General features: G+C 46.5%; 1 protein-coding gene across 1 annotated transcript in view; it reads left to right on the top strand.

Moving 5' to 3' along the window:
- The window catches only part of GPR156 (G protein-coupled receptor 156), a 93,543-nt gene extending 81,490 nt beyond the window's left edge, over positions 1-12,053 (top strand). Inside the window, exons 9-10 of the mRNA XM_080823891.1 lie at positions 4,397-4,555; positions 8,897-12,053. Of these exons, the coding sequence (XP_080680017.1) occupies positions 4,397-4,555; positions 8,897-10,249 (1,512 nt within the window). The 3' untranslated portion in view covers positions 10,250-12,053. The remainder of the gene's footprint in view (positions 1-4,396; positions 4,556-8,896) is intronic.
- Positions 12,054-21,644: the final 9,591 nt, after the last annotated feature.

Here is a 21,644-nt window from a genome sequence, read left to right as displayed (position 1 = left end):
CTGCTTATACCCTCTCTCTCTCTCTCTCTCTGACAAGTAAGTAAATAAAATCTTTTAAAAAATGAAATACTAAATAAGGGTGAAAAATACTGTTAAACTTAAAATACCAATAAAAGTATTGAACAGGCAATTGGACATGGCAAAATACTGAATTAGTGAATTAATTTAAAGTAACAGAAAATAAGGGGACAGATAAAAAATGAGAGACTAGTTAAGAAAACACAGAGAGCAGATCTAGGATACAATTTAGAGCTAATAAGATTCTCTGAAAGACAACAAGATAATTTGGGGCAGAAATAATCACCTAGGAACTATTAGAGGAAAGCCTTCCTGACCTAACCAAGACCTCTATCTGAAAATTCAGTGAATCTGCAACCTCCATGATGTGCCCTACTTGTAACTTCCCCCTCCACACCCACCTCTGTCCCTTTCTCATCCTGAGCCTCAGATGCAAGACTTCCACTGTCCTTGGTGTTTGAATCCTCAGTGCTAATATTTAGGTACACTCCCATCTACATACAGACATAAACATACAGGACAAAGTTCAGCTTGGAATCTCACTTCCAGGTTTGACCTAAGCAACAAGCAGTTGGTTTGTTGAAGTGGGAGTGGAAATGGAAATATTAGGGGGTACAGCAACTGGGTGCACAGACAGTGTGGGCCTTTCTCTTTCTTTCTCTCTGCCTCACCCCCCGCCCCGCTTTTCTTCCTAGTCATTCTGAGCTTCCATTCTCTCAGTCTGTCTTTCCTCTTCTATTCTCTGTCTCATGCTTTTTCTCCTCTTGAACAGAACATGATCTAAAACCAAAAAATATATATTATAGCTTATCGTAGTTTAGGTTTAGGAGGGTAAATGATTTTTCAAAATATGAAAGTAACTGAGGCTTGTCAGTTTTTTGTATGCCCCTGAATTGATTTTCCTCTCTGGCTCAGTGGCCTTTGGTAGAAGAAAGATTCTCCCCGTGAGACCTGCACTGTGTCTTCCAGGAAAATAGGACAGCTGAACAAATTTGGAAAGTTGTGTGAGGAGAGCTGTATAGGGAGGGGAGGCAGCAGGAGGTGGACTGCCTTCTTGTGACTAAGCCTTCAGACAGGATTGATGGGAGGGGCTTATGAAAGCAGAAGCGTAGATACGTCAAGGGCAGCTAGGTGGCGCTAGAAAGCTGAGTGAAATGGATGACATTACTGAAGAGGCAAGTGGGCCAAGTAGCACTCTACACAGGCCCTCAGGAAATGCCTAAGTATTTATGCCAAACACTGAGGTCATCACCAGCAATGAGCCAGCCTCTGCTTTTGTGACCTGAACATGACCCATCCTTATACACATCCCCACCTCCATCCCTCCCTCTCTGAGAGGCAGGTGGGTTCTGAGATACAGCATGAGTTTTGTTTTTTTTTTCCTCCTCTGCATTCCCCAAGTGTTCCATCTGCTCCTCATGAAGGTGTTTAGAAACTTCTACTCTGCCTTATAGTTATCTGCATAGGTCGCAGCGCCCCCTAGTTTTCTAGGGGAAAGCTTCCTTCATTTGTTCACATATCTGTCCATCACTTACTAAGTGCAGGAAATGTGTAGGTCAACACATGGACCCCCACCTCCAAACCTAGTAGGGAGCCGATGTGAAAGGAATTATAATACATCTGTTAGGTGTCTGAGGAAGGCACGTGACCTAATGCTGAGGAAGGGGTGCCGCAGGCTGTCTGGGAGCTCAGTGACACCTTCTCAGAACATGGGGTATTTGGGCTCAGTCTTGAGGGAGGAACAACAGTTCACTGAGCAGATTGGGGGAGAACAGTGGGTAGCATTTTTGATGGGGGAACACCATGGCCAGAGGCAGACATAGGAGACAGAACAGGGTATGTTTGGAGCACCATAACACTTGTGCATCTTGCACTTTTTGAAGCACAAACTGAAACAAGGGGAGATTGGCAGGATGTGAGAGAGGCACGTGGGGTGAGCTTCCAAAGACCCTGGTTTCCTGGTAGAGATTGAGAGTCAATCCCACTGTGTTAACGTTTTATTGTTGCTGTAACAAATAACCACAGATCCAATAGCTTAAAATAATACATTTATTATTTGATAGCTCTGGAGGTCAGACATCTGAAATCGGCCTTATTTGACTAAAATCAAGATGTCAGTAGGTGTGTGTTCCTTCTGGAAGGTCTAGGGGGAATGTGTTTGCACTCCTTGTCCAGTTTCTAGAGGCTACTTGTTTGGCTCATTGCTTCTTCCTCCGTCTTCAGAGCCAAGAGTGTGGTATCTTTATCTGCCTCTCTTTCTCGCCTCTGCTTCCACTGGCAACATCTCTTCTTCTGACTCTCCTGCCATCCTCTTATAAGGACTCTTGCAATGACATTGGCCTTGCCCTGAAAATCGAGAACAGTCTCCCCTTCTCAAAATCCTTAACTCAGTCACATTTACAAACTCCCTTTCACCGTGTATGGTCACAGATTCACAAGTTCCAGAGATTAGGAGGGGAAGAAAATATTTGGGGAAACATTATTCATCCTACCACACCCACACAGCTCAGAGACCAAGAAAACAAGAAAATGCTTGCCTTCTGGAGGAAGTGCCATGAAGAGGTACTGAAATTGTGACCTGGGGGTCATTTATAGCTATGGTCCAGAAATGTCAAATCTTAAGGACCAAGATCCTCACGAAGGGGAAGAGGAGGATTTAGTCAACGGGCACCCTGGCTGTGCCCTCCAGCTTAAGGTGAGACAGCCCAGAAGCCCTGGTGGTGCCCTTACACCAATGTTGAGAAGTTCTTCCAGCAGCCCTGCAGAGACAGTTCAGACGGGGGTTGTTGGGGGAGAAATAGGGAAAGCTATACTGCTAAGGAAACAAGGGGTCCTGGGAAAGAACAGGGATACTGCAACACTGCAAGGGTGAGTGCCAGGAGAACACTAGAGGTCTGCTCCATCCACTGAAGACCACAGACTGAGGCTGCAGTGCCAAGCTCCTAACTTGAGTTGCCAGCTGAGCTGATGGCCTTGGGAGGTGGATTTTGAGAAGGGCATGCAGAGGGAATGGTCCTCGCCTGACCCAGCACAGATCATGTAGGCTCCTGATACCATAAAGGACTCATGCCGAGTCAACAGAGGACCCAGGAGGACTTGGGTGAGAAAGTATTGCAGTCGATGGTGGGAATTTAGTATCCTATCTGCTTTACCAAATTTGGGTTACACTCCATAGTCAGAGCTTAATAAATGTTTGATGAATAAGCAAATCAATTCCAGGATCCCTGTGTGGCTCCCCACAGACCCCTCAGCATCCTATCTAGGGCCAGCATATATCACTAGGACCCTTAATGATGAAAATTCCTTAAGGAAGAAAGAGAAATGTCCAGCACTACCACTCCCCCCACCCCTGGCCCCAGGGCCATGCCCCTGTTTGTGAATGCCTTTTTTTTTTTTTTTAAGATTTTATGTATTTATTTGACAGAAAAAGAGAGCACAAGCAGGGGAGCAGGAGAAGCAGGCTCCCCACCAAGCAGGGAACCTGCTGTGGGGCTTGATCCCAGGACCCTAGGATCATGACCTGAGCTGAAGACAGATGCTTAACCGACTCAATCACCGAGGCACCCCATGAATGTTCTATATTCACTTCCATTCTTATGAAATTAAACCAGCCCCAAGCTTCCACAGATTGTTTCTCAAAACCAATTTCTCCTGAAAAACCCTCCATAGAACCCCCACAGTTACCAGTCTCTGTCTCATCAGCCCTGCTGAGGAGATGTGGTGTAGCTCGGGGCCCTGGTTACAGCTGGGGCTGTGCTGCTAACTGGCTGTGGGGCCTTGAAAGGTCATACTCCTCCTGAGTCTTTCCTCATTTGTCATGTAAAAAGGACAGTCAGCTCTCAGACCTAATGTTCTGTCATTTCTATTGATTTTTATTGACATTTGTGGTTTTCTATCTGTCTGAGACTTGATTATTGATTTGGCTTGGAAGTCCTCTGGCAAGAACTGGGCTTTCAGTAGCAGTAAGCACACCATTACTCCACAAATGAGAATAATTAAGAACAGCTACTTACAACTAAGAGCAGTTTCATTTGAAACATACAGTGTTTAGATTGCCTTGCCCCATGATAGCTCCTAAACTCTGGCTTGAGACTATGGCTCTAGAAGCATACTTCAACTCTGGCTCACCTTGACCAGTCTACCTGTCATCGTCTTCCTTTGGCATTTTTTAAACTGAGAATGACCTTGACCTTCTCTATACCTTCTGTCTTTGCTGTTTACGAACTTTTCAGAGTAAAATATGTTTTGAGAAGAGAATAGTTTATACATTACGTGTGTGTCTGTGACATGGTCATGCCTGATGTTCTTGAAAAAGAGTGAGAGAATGTATTTCTGGGAGTGTAATTAAATAAATAACATGTGTTCTTTTATCTAACAGCTGAAGCAGTGGAAGGCATTTGAAGAGGAAAACCAAACAGTCAGACGCATGGCCAAATATTTCAGCACTCCCAGCAAAGGCTTCCATAGCCACTATGGTGAGGAGCAGAACTGCCATGCCGGAGGAGAGAGAAACTCCATGGACAGACTCCTCACGGAAGTAAGCTAGACCCCTGCCTGGTGGATTCTCTGTCAGCAAGAACTCCAATCATGCGAAGGTCGACCCCAGATGTCTCATCGCTGACATTCCTCTACTTCCATTCCCCCACTTCCTAGCCACTCCCATTACCCTCAGCCCCAGGCAGAAAGCTCAGCATTTCCCCAGGGACCCTCCGGTCGCTGACCTCACCCACTGCATTCATTCACTGGCCAGATGTGTACCAAGTATTGTGCAAAGTGCTGATGAATGAAACAAGTACAGTCCTTACCCTCATACAGCTCATAGTCTATCGAAGGAAACAGATGTTGATCAAGTAAATTATAATTATAAACCGTGTAACAGTTATGAAGGAAGGGGCACCTGGGTGGCTCAGTCATTTAAGTGTCTGCCTTTGGCTCAGGTCATGATCCCAGGGTCCTGAGCTTGAGGCCCTGTGTTGGGCTCCCTGCTCAGTGGGGAGTCTGCTTCTCCCTCTACCCTTCTGCTCCTCTGAGTTGAGACCTGAAGGTTAAGTGCAAATTGACCAGGTGCAGGGAAAAGCATTCCAAGCAAGGGGAACAGTGTTGTAAAGGTCTTGAGCAGTAATGGATCCTAGCTTCTTCTGTATGATATATTCTCTTAGAGTAGTGCCCTCATTTCCAAGATCTTATGGGGCCCATTATTGTCCTTTCCAGGTTTGAACTAGAGATTTCATTCATCCTGCCAACCCAGAAAGTCTCCAAAATGGGGTGGAGGGCTTAATAGGGCCTCTGAATATCATAGTAGCACCAGGGGAGGACTGGGCCAACCCCAACTCCTTTTTCTTCTGTTCTTCAGCCAGATTTGGCACCTCTCCCAGAACTGGGCAGTATGATGTGGGCTTGAAGAAAGCACCTGGAAAAGCTTGAGGCTGCCCTGCCTCAGAAAGGAGGCCCAGGACTCTGCAGAATCAGTTATTTTCACACTCACTAAATTATATTTCATGCTTTTTCAGTACAGAACACACCTGAGTAGGTGCTATGTGGGAAACTACACTTGACCGTAACTGGCCTGACCCCAGGGTATCAGTTGTCTCTGCGTGAGAGGATGGTGTGGTGGGGACCTAAGGAACACAACAAGGGAAGGGATTCACCTCCCAGGGCACTCCTGCTTGTGCTCCTCTACTCCCTCACACCACACCCTCTGTCTGGAGTTCTTTAATCCACCAGAATAATACTTCTCCATTTCTTGACTATTCATGAAGCATCCAGGACCTTATTTCAAAGCCAGATTTCTTCCTACCTGGCAAGGGAGTAAGTAGCATTGCCTTTGATACTCTGTGAAGTCTTCAAAGAAGCATTTTTTTTCCCGGCTAAACAGAAGGCTGGAAACTTGGCGAAAACAGCCAGGATGATTTTTATTCACAATCAGCTAACGCTGGAACAGCCAAGTGGCCTGACTCTTTAGCCTTATGGTAATTTGTGACGTGCTTTTTGTATTCCTGCCATGCTACCCTGTTTCCCACGCAGTAACTGAATCTGCTCCATCCAGAAACATGCTTGGAGTCTGCAGAGGAAGGGCCCTAATAGGGAACAGATGCATAGGCAGCAAAATCCTGGCCTCCTCCCCCCAGCGACCAACACCTGGAACATCTTCCCCAGAACAGGCCTGAGAACAAGCAGCTTGTCCTAGTGCCCCTCCACAGGCCTTGAGAGCTTCCAGTATCTGAGTCTCCAGTTGCAGCCCTGCCTGCGAGATCAGCACAAGTATCCCTCCTGTTTCCCTATGTGCGCAGACCCTGACTCCAGCTCCTTGGTTGCAGGTCCCTTTTGTGCAGCCCCCTCCCCAGGCCCCTCTGTCTCCTGTGTCCTCTTCTTACTTTCTCATGACATAAGCAGTCCATCTTCTCACTGTTGCCCCCCTTGACCCTACAGCCAGAGGTCCCCCAGAGGCTGCTGTGGCAGCATGCATCGCTGACTCGCCAGGCTGTGGGAAGGCCAGCAGACAGAACTGTCCCAGGGGTTGAAGACCCTCCCTTGTACACTCTGCAGCAGAGGACATTCACCTACGAGAGGGTGACTCTATTTCTCCTTTGGCCTGCCCTTATAAAACACAACGATGGATGTTTTGCTTCTCCGATGGGCCAAAAGTAGTAATTAATAAGCTCATTTAAATGCAGCTGCCGCGGTAGGTCAGATTTTGGTCTCACAATGGCAACACCTCATACCACGCCTTTAATTAGTCTGCAGCCACGGTGAAGACAGAGTCCCGCTTCCTTTTCTGGAACAAGGGAAATTTACTGTTTAGGCTGACGTTTCTAAATCTGTCACTAGTCAGCTTCAGATATTTGGTTTGCTGGGAGAAAAGTATTCTTCCCAACTCAGTGTTTATCCTATTTTTCTACACTCAAAGGAATTGGGGGCACAAAAAGTCAACACTTGGAGTTTACTTGCTGGGGTAGTTTTCATTAGCGGGTGGCTTCCTCCTAACTCTGCGGTGCAGTGGAGACCTCCGGAAGCCTATGAGAATGTGCGGGGGAGGGTGGGGGGGGGTGGGGGTGGGGGTGGGGTGGCTTCAGGAGGAAGGGCTGCTGAGGAGGAACAGGGTTGGCGTCCCTCTTGTGCTCAGTCACGCCCATGAGATTCTCTGAAAGATATCGGGCACCACCCAGATATCATGAAGAGCCCGAATGGATGCTGTCGAGTTACTCATCCACTCTGCTCCTGGTGAGTCCTTGAGTCAGCTACGCTTCCCCGGCAACGCCCCGGCCTCACCACTCTGCAGGTGAGCAAAAGGAGGATGGGGAGGCAGGAGCTCAGCTGCAAGGGCCTTCCGCTTACTCACCAGTTACTCATGGGTCCTGGACTCTTTCCTGATAATAAAAGAAGAAGACTCAGCCAGGGTGAACCTGAACTACCAATATTCGGAAAGTCACCCTGCTGCTTTTAAAGAGGGAACGGGAGATCTGCTTGGAATCGCTGCCAGAGGACTATTGCTGGACTAGTTTACTTCAGTTACTGCTCCCATAAAGGTCACTTCTGGGCAACACTCCCATATCAACTTGAGAAAAAAAAACCACAGGTTCAGTCCACGGGTGACTTGCTTCAGGTAGCCCAAGGAGGGAAACATTCCTTGATTTCTAGGGCACAATCAATGAATATCCAGATGCTCATCCTCAGCTTCTAGAGAGGATGACCCCAAAGAGGTGGCATTTTCGGATTTGGACAAGCACTTCCTAGAAGCAGTTTTGGTTATTACTCCCCAAACCCTGGACCCTGTTATTGTCTGCCCCAAGACCATCACTTCTTCTTTGGGCTCCACTACTTTTCAACATCAGAAATCTCAGAAGGTGGATATAAGTTCTGAGCTAGACAGTCGCCGACTGTACAAGCAGAGGACGCTCAGGGCACACCCACCACCACCCCCTTCCTGCTGCTTCATGCCCCCTGATCTTGTGGCTAGGACAGGCACACCCCTGCAGCCCCCACCTGCCAGCCCTCCCGGGTACAACCTGTATTATCAGCTCACAGCCCTGCAGGACGCAGGTCGCTCCACAGCGGAGCTGCCCCAGGCTCAGTCATCTCCTGGCTCCTTGCAATCAGAGACTTAATCCCAACTATTCCAATACAAAGGGGGGAAGAAAGGGGAAAAAAAGTTTCTCCAGTAATTCTGGTGCCCGCCCTTTTCTAAGAGCTACCGACAGCTAATGGCGTGAACGGTAGCTTCGGCGCGCGCCCCCAAGGTCCAGCCAAGGGAGGCGATGACATCAACCGGAGAATCTTGTTGCACCCCTCCCAAGACCCAGCTCGGGTCTTGTCTCTTTGGGGCAGGAATCTCCACTCTTCTTTCTGTTCTTCCCAAATGTTCTAGTCTGTTTAACAAGAGGCAAAGTATGTATTTCCTCATTCATTCATCCCCCTGAGATATGCCTGAAATTCATCTGTATTTTGCCAAAGTGTGACAAACCCTGCGTTGGGCCATCTCAAACATTATCCAGAGTGGTGTCCCACAGAAGCAACCTGACCCTCTAAGTTTTGAGGAAAGAGGAGAGGGGGCTGCAGTAGCCAGCAAACAGCTAATGCTATGCCCCATCTGACCTCCCGTCTCACAGACAAAGCCACCCACTCTGGGGACGTTGGTAGGGGGTGGGGGGGGAATTAAGATCCCCCAGCAATAAATCATGGCTAACCTTTATTGAGCACTGTGTGTCAGTTACTGTGCTAGGCACTTCACTCACATCCTCGGAGCCTGAGATCACCAGCCAATACGCAGAGGAACTGGGATTTAGAGCAAGGTTCTGAAGCCACACTTTCTCCATCATGGGAAACAATGTAAAAACCCTCTGAGGCATTCTTTACTGATGGTTTCACTTTTATTTTGCAGAAAAATGCTATGATTGAAAGCCTGCAGGAACAAGTAAACAACGCCAAAGAGAAGCTAGTGAAGCTGATGTCAGCTGAGTGCACCCTCGACCCCGTAGAGCTGGCTGTCCCTCCTGCCTCCTCCCACAGTAAGAACATCCTGGTTACAACCTCTGCCCGTAGCCTGGTAGGTCAAGGGCCTTCAGAATGCCTCTCTGACTCTCAGAATGATACCAGTGTGGTTGCCCAGGACTCCCAGAGCACCTCAGTGCCCTCCTCAAGTGTACAAAGCCTGGAGTGGGCTGTGAAGGACACCAGCTCCTCCCCAGGGCAGAAGGAGAAAACATCTAACTTCAAAGACGTTTCTGATCACTTAAATTTGGGCTGCAGCCAGAAGCCACGGCCTGAGCAAAGCCAAGGAGCAGAAAGACAAGACCAAGTACTCATGAATCCCCCCCAGAGTCTCATGCCAGGGGGAGAAGGCCCCGTTCCCCAGAGACAGGGGCAGCTGAAGAACTCAGAGGAACCCCAAAAGCGGCTGTCAAGGGTCAATTCAGTGATCAGGGAGAAGCTTCAGGAAGTCTTACAAGATCTGGGCCTGGGCCCTGAGCCTCCCCTCCCCTCTTCCCTGTCCTATCCGCAGCAGCCCTGGAAGAGCAGTGCTGCCCACAGCTTCCAGAAGATTCCCCTCACCAAGGAGCTTGGCTTTAGCCCATACATGGTGAGGAGAAGGCGGGCCGCCCTGCAGGCTCGCTCACATTTTCCAGGCTCTATACCTTCCTATGTGGGGCATCGTGCAAATAGGACTGTTTCTGGGGCACAAAGTGGGCGGCTAAATGTGCGCAGTAGGGACAGTGTCTGCCTGGATCCCCAAACTGCTGATTCCAGAGTCCCAAATCCCTCTTCCAGGAAGACTTCGCTACTCCCAGATCCTCGAGGCAAGCCGGACACCCTGGAGGGCAGCAAACAAAGCCACATAGAGCCCCAGGGTGCCGGAGGGAGCCATGCAGCCTTTCCCCACCAGTCTTCTGGCTCTGACCGGGCACCGTGTCCTGCTGCCCCACACCTATCCAGAGCCTCACCAGACATTCTGGAGCAGCGGCAGCTGCTGCCCCTGGGATTCCCACACTGTCCCTCCATGTCTCCTCCATGCAGCTACCTTGACACTGAGTCCAGCAGCTCAGACGAGCTCTTCTGCCGCTGCCATCGACCCTACTGTGAAATCTGCTTCCAGAGCTCCTCTGATTCCAGTGACAGTGGCTCATCAGACACCGACCTTGACCCTGCCGGGGGGCTGGCTTCCTGGGAGAAGCTGTGGGCCCGCTCAAAGCCTATTGTGAACTTCAAAGACGACTTGAAACCCACACTGGTGTGAAAAGCAGCAGAGTGAGTCTGGATATAGAGGTCAGTTCAGGACAAGCCTTACCAAGGCCTCTAGGTGGAAGGCCAGTTGTGGCCTTCGGGAAACAGATCAGTCCCCTGAATTGATCAAGCCTTTACCATGTTTCAGCTGTGTTCACTTGAGCACTGTGCTACCTTGAGCTCTTCTCGATCTATCAAAAGAGGGGTATTGCCTGTCTTGTTACTACCTCACAGCATTCCTGTAAAAGACTTGGTTGAGCGACCTTAAAAAATAACTTTTAGATAAAAGGTGCTAAATGAGCACAGAGGGTCTTCTGTCCTGGTCAGTCTGTATTCTACGAAACTCTTAATCTATACCAGGTGGAGAACTATGCAGACATACATATGGAGAGTTGCAAGGAAAGTTTCTGCAGAACCAGAGCTGTAGACTGTGACCCATCAAACTGGCCTTCTAGTGGACAGACCTGCTAGGAAGACGAGTCTCTTACATTCTTGTGTGCCCTGCTCTTGGCAGGGGGAGGTTGTATTTCTGCTGAAGTTTGTGAACACCACCACCCCTCATTTCCAGCTTCAGGCCAGACTCAGCTCAGAGTCACCTGTACACTGCTGTTTGGTGCACATGTCTTTCTGCCATTATGACATCTCACCAGCTTTCCTGAGACTGTCAGGTCTCCATGGGCCCATAGGCTGCCCAGGTCTTGCTCCTGAGCTCAGATGATACCAGAGGCCCGGACTGTCTCCTGGTCCCTGTGGCCCATCCCTTTGACTTTTCTGGTAGTACAGTTTTGTACTGGGTGGGGACGGGAGGTGGGAGAAGCACGCACCAGCAATTTCTGATGGGGTAGGAGAGGCCATGTTTGTCAAGAGGTGGCTTTGGTGCCATTGGGATTACATGAGCACCGACAGCTACATAAACCTGGAAGTACAAAATGGGGAATATAAAGGAAGAAATGGGGGAGAAGGCAAGAAAAGAGAATAGATTTTGAATATTGAACTTGAGTCTAGCATGGTACTTGGCTATATAAAATTTCAGGAACTCCTTATGATAACCCTGTGAAGTAGGCACTTTTGTTCCCATTTCACGGAAGGGGAATATGGGGAATTTGAGGCTTAGAGAACTGAGGTAACTTCCCCAGACATCACACTGCTAGAGAGTGGCCCATGTAGGACTTGCCCACAGTTCATGGGACTCCCAAGTTGGTAGATTTCCCTGAGGGCACATCTCATCCCTCACTCTCCTGGGAGTGGCCAGCAGAGCTGGGCAGGCCAGACAGGAGTGCAAGGGAGTGCTCACCCTGCAGTGTGAGCAGAGGTTGCTAGCCTCAAGCAGCAGTCGCCTCACCCCCACCCCCTCACTGCCCCAGGGGCCCCCCCACACCTCCCACCGGAGCCAGGGACTTGGTGAAGAACGAGAGTAGGGGACAGAATGGCCCCCAGTGCCACAGGGAAAGCACAACTGGGTCCACTTTGCTTTAAGCGACTGTTGTTTACAGGCCATCCCCCACCCCTGCTCCGTGTGTGTTCGTCTTTGCGTATACATGTTTGTGTGCAGGAGTTTGGGCCTCATTAGATATGCTTGCAGGGGGGCAGTTGGCTCCAGAAGTCTCACAGAAGATTGATCCTGAACTCTCAGGACTGCTGACACTTGGTGAATCTCCAGGCACTGGACTGGGAAGCCCTCCTGGTAGCACGGATTCCTCTACTGTCTACTTTTAAATGCAAATGTCATAATTTATTCTGTGTGTGGGTTTGTAGTTTCCACTTGTGCTGTTTGTACGCTGTCCAAGTGACACCTTAATAAACGAGAAATGGCTCCCAAATCAAGTCTCTCTAGAAATTGTAGTCTCGTGCCACAGAGGAACAAAGAAGACCGAACCACCCAGGGAGCAGACATGAAGCAGCCATCAGAGTTGCCACTGGTTCGCCCCAACTTCCAAGTAAAATTATCATATAATGTATTATTTGTTTCAGGGGTACAGGTCTGTGAATCATCAGTCTTACACAATTCACAGCACTCACCATAGCACATACCCTCCCCGATGACCCAACTTGCATTTATAACAGATTCTTCTATGGTCTCCCTGTGCAGCTTCCTATCCCAGAACCACCTGCCCCTGGATAGAAGAAACTCTGGAGACCCTCCACTCTTCCAACCCATGGCAGAGGGTCCTGTAGTTGGGCTTCACCTCCTTTAGCTTCTAGCAGCCTCCCATTCATTAATGTGGACTATGGAGGCTCTAAACCTGGCACTCCTTCTAGCTTCTTCCTCTCTCTTCAACTATACCTTCAGTCCCACCATCTCAGCACTACCACTTCTCCATCCCTCTTCTATCTAGAATCTCTTTCTCCACTTTGTGCACCTTGTAAATTACTCATCCTTCAAGACTCAGGTAGAGTCTGAACACCTCCAAATAAAATGGACTGATCCCCTAGTTAAATATAGAAGAATATCTGGGGGCCCATGTTTTGAACTTAGTTTTACAGAGACTTCTACTACCCATTTTACCTAGAATGACTTTGTAACCTTTGATAGACTCGATTGAAGAGATGGAGAACCCACCTGAATTTTTCTTGGTTATCATTTGATTCAAAAACTGTGTGTCATGGTGGGTGGCTCAGTCAGTTAAACATCTGGCTCTTGATTTCAGCTCAGGTCATGGTCTCATGGGTCATGGGATCAAGCCCCAAGTTGGTCTCACGACCAGCAGGGAATCTGCTTGAAGTTTCTCTCCCTCTCCCTCTGCTCCTCCCCGCATCACACTCACTCAAGTTCTCTCTCTCAAATAAATAAATATTTAAAAAAAAAAAAGACTCTGTGCCAAATATCATGACTGCCTGCCTCAAATACTGTTTCTAGATCTAGTGTTTACTCGGTGTACTCATCCCCATTCCTCACCACCTCCCTTCCTAGATCTTTTACCCCAAACCAGCTAATCCAGTGATGAAATTCTTAAAGGGATGAATGTGTCATGGTTTTTGGATGCTCTTGACTGTTATATCCTCGGAGAAAGGGTAGTACCTTGTACAAAGGAATCCTGGAAAAGGAAAAGGAAACATTGCATCTACTCCTGTGCTCTGGTTATGTATGTCTTTCTTGGTTTTAAGGTCTGGCATGGAGCCAGGCCTGATTCTGACCCAAGCATCTCTTCTCCTGCTGATTAAAATCTTGATTTAAGGTCCCAAGTTGAAGGTTCCCACCCTGATCCCAAAGTTTAGTCCTTTCGCCTGGCCTATGACAAACTCTTTCCTTAAAGGATCAACGTGGCCTTCCTGGAGCTCATAGCAGAGAAAAAAGCATCAGAATGTAGGAGGCTTGTTTTTAAAGAACCATATCACTTCTAAAATGGTAAAGAGAAAAGTCAATGCAAGTTCCACAAAATCTCTTCTGTATTTGTATTTATTATTATATTTAGATGTGTCTCCTGCACAGATTACAAGTTGCTGAAAGCACTGAGTTTGTCTTCTCTGTCTTTGTGTCCTCCAGAGTAGCCATCAGAGAGTTTCACACAAAGTAGAAGCGCAATAAATGCTTGTTGGATGGATTTCTGGACAGATAAGTGGATGAAACAAAGGAAGGCAGAGAACCAGTTCTGGGGTTAGTGAAGCAGCAGAAAGGGAGGCAGAGCCATCTGGTTTCACTGCTCTCCAATGAATTAAAAGTGAGAAACAATATCACTAAAAGACCCAGAATAACTGAATTCTGAAAATGACAGTGCTTTAAGTCTCTTAGGGAGAAGGGGGATAGAATGATAGAGTTAATGGAAGAGAAGCAAGAAAGTTACTGTGATTAAGGTCCTCTCTTAAGGATGTTTTCATCACACACTTGTTACTGAGTAACAAGCAGCATTAGTAGGAGGACAGTCTGTTCATCTTTCTCACCATCAGCTTAGTTAGTCCCCTTTCTCAGAGCCCCAAACAAAGCACTTTCTCCTTACCCTCTGGCTGCTACACTTTCCCCAGTAACACCATCTGGGCTTTGTCAAGGGAGGTCTAGTGCAGAGATGGCATTTGGGAGCTGAAAGCAAGGAGAAAGGTTATTCTTTGTACTCAGACTTGGCTCTTCCTCACCTCTGGTACCTGCTCTGATCTCTTTCTCCCTGAAACGTTCATTTTAACAATCCAGCCAAGCTGCATTTGAATAAGGGAGCATCGTGGGATGCTCAGTGCACTATTGAGGTCACAAAGAGGCAGGAAATGCCAGTGTAACGAGACAAAATAACCAGTTATGAGCTTGACAAGATCTGGGTCAGTGTTTCCCAACCCTTTTCATTCTTTGACTTACCTTTGGTTGTCTAAATATACTAAAAAGACAGGCTCAGAGAATAAGTGCTTGGGAGGGGCCCTGGCAAGGTCTGCAGGTAACTAAGAGAAAAGCAAAAGGACAGGAAAAAAGAAGGGAAGGAGGACAAGAAATTCAAAGAACAGAGAGAGACAGGGAAATGTGGTGAAGGAGGGAGGAAGACGAAGAACACAAGGCATCCTGCTTAGCTTTGTCAGTGGATGGATTGGGCAATTGCCTCTCTTGTAAATGAATGTGCTGGCTCCAGTTCTGAGTTAGAGAAAGTGAAGCTCACTTCTGTGAAGACAGGGATACCCTTGTAGAGCCCTTTCTTCGGTACGTATGTGACCATCAGTTCATTTCTCGACTTTCCCCATAAGACTGTGAGCTTCTTGAGCCTACAACTTGTTTGTAATTATCTTGCTGTCCCCAGCACCTAGCACTGTGCCCAGCGCAAGGTTGATGGTCAACAGATGTTTGTCAAAAGACATAAATCAAGAGTAGAGCAGCCTAGCCAGAACGGTTGTAAGAGGGACCACTCACAAGAGCTGAGGTCACCCGGGAAGCAAGGTTCAGGTATTTAATCATGGATGACTGTGTTGTAGGTTCCCCTTGTTATAACAAATCCCTTGTTAGAACACCCGAAAGCTTTGTCAAAAGAAGGCATTTTAGAGGAGCTCTTTTCTCCACTAATTTTGGTACAATGGTTTTCCTCACGGCAATGCCAGGGCTTAAAGTCGCTCTTGTGTCCGTGTGACTTTCAGCAAGTTGCATAACCTCTTTGTGGCTCAGTTCCCCCAACTGTAAACTGGGATAATAACACCTACTTCATGGAGTTGTTATGAGAATTCAATGAATTAATGCTTATAAAGCGGCTGAACTGTGCCTCGAACAGAGTAAGCATTATAGAAGCATGTCTTGGAAAGTTATTTAGGAAACACAAATTTACAACTAGAAATCCTTTATGCCCCAACCCCTCTTCTTTGTGTTCAATTTGTTCCTGAGGGAAGGATCTTCTAAATAGATTTGGAAAAGGAAGGATTACCCTTTGGTTCAGCCCACTTCTTGGGCAACAGAAATTTCTCCTTGAACCCTTTCTAGGTCAGGCACACTTTGAGGAGCAGAGCCACCTGTAGGACTCAAATATTAGGGTAGGCCTAGAAGAAAAGGTGTAGTTGGAAAGTCAAGAAATCTGATTTTGTTTTGGGGGGAGCTAAAAGACACGACTAATATCCTTGATAGAAATATTTTGGATTTTTGTAATAGAAAAAATACCTACTGGGTGTCACTTAATACTTGTCTCACTTAAGACGTATAACCATGCCACGAAAGAGTTCTTGTTTCTGTTTACAGATGAGGAAACTGTAACCAGGAGAGGCCAGGTTAACTAGCCAACGTCACACAACTGGGTAGAGGCAGAACCAGAGCCTGAACTGAAATTTGACTTGATTCCAAAGCCGTTTTTGGATTCCCTGACACAAGTTCCAGAGCATGTGCTACAGGCGTGCTACCAGAAGACAGAAGGAATTTCAACCCGGCAGGGCAGGGGCCCAGGCTGAGGTTTTCTTAGGACACCAAGGTTTCCTTAGGAAAAGCAAGCTGGTCAAGTTCTATAAGCCTATTGCAAAACCTCCCTTGCTGAGTCATTGAACAGTGTCCTGGAGGGAGCTTTCTAAAGCTACCTGGTCACTCCCGCCCCCTGAAGGAAGCTCAATGCCACAGACACTTGATTCTGAAAAGAAGTAACTCTCTTGTTTGAAAAAGTATGGCCAGTCCTCCTAGCTGGAAGTTTTTTCTCAAGCACTGCGCCCTTTAAGGGGCACAAAATGATGAAGCTGGACAAGGGTTCCAGAAGACCCCATGATGGCTAGAAACACTGCAGACCACAGATCTGCTGAGACTCAGGGAGGGCCATAGAATCTCTTCAACTCAAGTCCATTTCGCTGAAAAACTTTCATTGTGCCCACTTCCTCAAGATGAAATCTCACCTTGGTTTGGCGTTCGAGGCCCTCCATTATGGAGTTCTGCCCTCCCTCATTCTCCACTTGCCTGAAACTCTCCTCCTTGCTTCTGCCAAATGGGTTTTTGCCTGTTACCAGAGCATGCCAGCACCACCTCAGCCTCTAACTTTTGTTCACACCAACCCATCTCTCCCACCCCGGCCTGAAGTGACCTCACTTTCTTCTGGCAGGTTCCAACTGGCCTCAGAATTCATCTGGTGATAAATTATATACTCCTGTGATGCCCCTGACAACAATTCCATTGTTTGGAGCTGTTATAGAAATCCTTTATTGTTAAATTTTCACATGTTCATTTCTTACCCCTCCAACGAAATTATCAGAGACTGGAAGGCAAAAGCAATGTCTGATTTATCATTTCATGTCCACAATATCTTGCAGGTGCCTGCTGCCTTGTAGATCCCAAACATTTCTAGGTTTTTAAAGACTGACCAACTCTCTTTCTGTTCCTTCCTTTCTGTTTGCTCAAGATACTCTTGAGCAAAGAAAAGAAATTTGGCAGTATTTTTCTTTCATACTGAACCTGGAGTTTAGCATTTCAGAGGATCTCTGCTGTGTCATGAGTGAAAGTTCACTAGATACCAAGCATTAGGAGAGGGCCTTACAGATAATGCTGGATGAAATTAAGCCAACAGGACCCAAGTTGTGAGATCCCTAAAACTCCGGACCTAATTTCCCCCGACACGTTCAAAACAAACAAACAAACAAACAAACAAATAAAAACCAGCAACAACAAAAACCACTTCTCTAGGTGGTTCCTATGAACACCCTCAGGAAGCATAAGGGTTCTAAAAAGAGGGAGACCAGGTTATTTTGGTTGTGTTGCTACTACTCCCACCATAAAATATAGGACAGAATCGGAAACAGGATACAGATCTGTCAACGTATTCTGAAGGCATAAGCAGGCACTTTGACACTCAGGAAAAGGAGGCCATACCAGTGGAATGCAGCCAGATGTCTTATTTCCAGCAGTTATCCCAGTATTACTCCAGAACTGCAAGAGTCTCATGACTGGGCAGAGTGGCTTGGGTCTTACGCTATAAGCTGTTGCTGTCAATCCACATCCTAAAGGGATTTCTTCTCTCTGAAGCTCTGCCTACAGTTTCCAGGGGATCCCAGACCAAGGTAGGGTCTTTATATTAACTTTTTTTTTTTTTTTTTTTTAGTTCACAAGGTGATTTTCAGGTGCAGCCAGAGTTGAGAGCCACTAGACTTTTGCTCTGGCCTCCTGGAATGCCAGAAGGAAGCTCCAGCTTCTATCCATCATCTCCATCCCCATGCGTTGCCCAGCCCCCAGTCTGGAGCAATCCCACTCTTCCCTAAACACAGCTCCCAGGTATTAGGGAAGGCAGATGGACTATGAACATTCTGGACCCTGCTATACTCTCTCCTAGGCTCTTCTTTCATCTCAAGCATAGATTCTTCCTCCTCCATGAGCCTTTTCCTGTTTGTGTACACTTTGGCACACTGCACCTTCCCTCTGCAACAGTTATGATCCAACACCTGTCCAGCACATACTTACTCATCACGTGGCACTGGAATGCAGCCCCTCACATGGGTCTTCTTTATCTCTCTCTTGAAATCCCAAGCTCCTCAGAGTCAACAGCCATTCTTTGAACTTCTTTTTGTTCTGACAGGGATGAACATGGAATGGACATAAAACGTGCTTGAATATTGAATGGAGAGGGAGAGAGTGAAGAGAATGAGGAGGGAAAAATTCTTACTCAACAAATATGTATTACACATCTATCATAAAGCAGGTAGAGAGACAGTAAACAAACAAGAGTGAGAATAATTTCCAACATAAAGTGTAAGAAAAAATAAACGAGGAACGCCTGGGTGGCTCAGTTGGTTAAGCAGCTGCCTTCAGCTCAGGTCATGATCCCAGCATCCTGGGATCGAGTCCCACATCGGGCTCCTTGCTCGGCAGGGAACCTGCTTCTCCCTCTGCCTCCGTCTGCCAGTGCTCACTCTCTCTCTCTCTCTCTGACAAATAAATAAATAAAATCTTAAAAAAAAAATAAACGAGAGTAAAAAGATGGGAATGAATAAATGAATGAATTTATCAAATGTCTAGTAAATTCAAACTCCACAAACACTTAATTTCTATTCACCCAGGGTTTTCCACCAGATTGTACAACAGTTGGGGGAGGCCACTGGGTTTTTATTCTATTTTGCTAAGGCCATCATAACAAAGTACTATGGACTGGGGGAACTTAAACAATAGAACTTTATTGTCTCATAGCCTGAAGGGTATAAGTCCAAACTCAAGATGTCAGCAGGACTGATTCCTTCTACGGGTTGTGAATGATCTGTGCCAGGCGTCTCTCCCTAGTGTGTATCCTAATGACTTGACTTTACAACTAAATTTCCTTTGTAAAAATAAAACAAAACAAAACTCTATCTCCAAATAAAGTACATTTGAGATACTGGGGGTAAGGGCTTGAACATATGAATTTTGGGGGAACACAGTTCCTCTCATAACAGTGTCCAAACAATGTTTTTACCTTTCTATCAAGACCTACATACCATTGGGGTTTACCAATTAAAGATTATTTTAGTCAGTTGTAACCTCCTTGAGGGTAGGAACTCTGTTGTTCATAACTATTTCTCAAATTACTAGGGCCACGCCTGGCATGTAGAAGATAATTTACAAATGTTAGATTGAATTCATTTTTGTTCTAGAAAACTCAGGGCAAAGGGCGAAGCCATTTAGCCCAGGAAATCAAAATAGGTTGATAGCCCGCAGCAATTCCTGAAACTCTCTGAGTCAAAGGAAATTATGTTTCCATGACACAGAATCTGTTTCTGGATTTCTTAATTAGGGGTATTTGCATGATGAGAGGAGACTTGCTTCCCTCCTCTCAAATCAATGGCCTCTGCCTCTGCCATCAGAATTATCTCTACAGCAACTCGGGTGAATCACAGAGAGAAGGTCTGCCTCTCAGTGGGGGAATGAACAGCAGGAGAGAGGGAAAGCATCTTAAGATAGAGACCCCTTATGGATGTACAGGAGGAAAGGAGGGCCCACAGCTCAGCCTCTCAGTAACAAATGCAACAGAAAGGTCAAAATAGTTTTAACTGAGTGTCTCCCCACCTCAGAGATATGCTGTTGCTTCCCTTTCAACAAATGGCTCAGCAAAAATGTCTCCAAAGCCCCATACCTACTGGGCTCTTGCCCTCAGTCCCTGGACCAACTGTGAAAAGCTCAACATCCAAAACCCGGAAAGAAGACACGGTGGGTATGAGACATGTGAGCTCTTAGCACCATCCTGCCTCACAGTCTTTGATTCCGTGAAGCCTCCTGTGTGCTTGCACTGTTCCCTACAGATCGGAGAGTGTTATTCAGTCTAGCCACCACAGATTCTCTGAATGCATGTATTCCTTACCTGAAGACATGGTTCCCACATCCTCTTCCATCACTGAATACATTGAATGAAGATCTCACTTAGCAAGCCTTTATCAGAGTGGACAGCATTCCGATAAAGATTTTATTTATTTGAGAGAGAGAGAGAGAGTGCAAGCATGAGCAGGGGAGGTAGCAGAAGGAGAGAGATAAGCAGACTCCCCGCTGAACAGGGAACCCAATGCAGGGCTTGATCCCAGGACTCTGGGATCATGACCTGAGCTGAAGGCAGACGCTTAACTGACTGAGCCACTCAGGTGCCCCGAGTGGACAGCATTCTTAAGATCTATTCAGAAACCCAGAAACAGAAACCAGATGGTTAAGCAGGAAAGTGTTCCCATGCTTTCTCTTCTACCAACTAGCAGCCTGCATCAGGTATCCAGTTCTCCAGGTTGGACACCAAACAAAACTCTAAGAAAGGCAAGACACAGCAAATGTTGGAGAGGTTGTGGAGAAAGGGGAAGCCCATTACACTGTTGATGGGAATGCAAGTTGGTATGTCCACTTTGGAAAACCATGTGGAGGCTCCTCAAAAAATTAAAAATAGAGCTACCCTATAACCCAGCAATTGCACTATCGGGTTTTACCCCAAAGAGACAGATGCAGTGAAAAGAAGGGCCATTTGCACCCAAGTGTTCACAGCAGCAATGTCCACAATAGCCAAACTACGGAAAGAGCCAAGATGCCCTTCAACAGACGAATGGATAAAGAAGATGTGGTCCATATATACAATAGAATATTACTCAGCCATCAGAAAGGATGAATACCCAACTTTTGGATGGGACTAGAGGGGATTATGCCAAGTCAAGCAGAGAAGGTCAAGAAGAGACAGTCAATTATTATAGGTTTCACTTATTTGTGGAACATAAGGAATAGCATAGAGGATCTTAGGAGAATGAAGGGAAAAATGAAGGGGGGGAATTGGAAGGAGATATGAACCATGACAGACTATGAACTCTGGGAAACAAACTGAGGGTTTTAGAGGGGAGGGCGTGGAAGGACGGGTTAACCCAGTGATGGGTATTAAGGAGGGCACATATTGCATGGAGCACTGAGTGTTATATGCAAACAATGCATCATGGAACACTACATCAAAAACTAATGATGTACCATATGGTGACTAACACAACATAACAAAAATTTTTTAAAAATTAAAAAAAATTCTAAAAAGACTTTTGGAAGATGATCCACAAAGCTAAGACAGGTCAACCAGAATTCCAAATACAAAAGAAAGAAGAGAATAAGAGAATCTTTTGCTCATACGGCTGTGAAGAGGCTACAGACAAGCCACAGCGCAGCTGAAAACAGTTAAAAACCATTAAATCGGGGCTGTCAGCAGTGCCTCTAAGAGAAAGACACAGAGATGGCCAAGACCAAATCCTTGAACTACAGCTTCCTAAGGGATCTCTGGGGAGAGGACTCTTGCAGCAAATGCACACAGCTTATGACTACAGGACTTTCAACCTTCATTCCAGGAAGTTGGACTAGACCATGTGAAAGCTAGGAGGAATTGGTTTTCCACTCTAACCTCTGGCGTACTTCTCAAATGAAGAAATTGTTTTCGGAGAATCACAAGGTCTCCCTGAGATTTTTTTTTTAATTTGGCTTTTTATTTGAATGATAATATAAAAATAATTCTTAGCTTGTTCTCGATCATCTGGATGACTGTTTAAGAATGCTCTGTGAAATTTCAGTACCTAAGGTT

This window comes from Martes martes, assembly GCF_963455335.1.
Source record: "Martes martes genome assembly, chromosome: 1".
Classification (NCBI taxonomy): domain Eukaryota; kingdom Metazoa; phylum Chordata; class Mammalia; order Carnivora; family Mustelidae; genus Martes; species Martes martes.
This window is presented reverse-complemented; position numbering and strand designations above follow the sequence as displayed.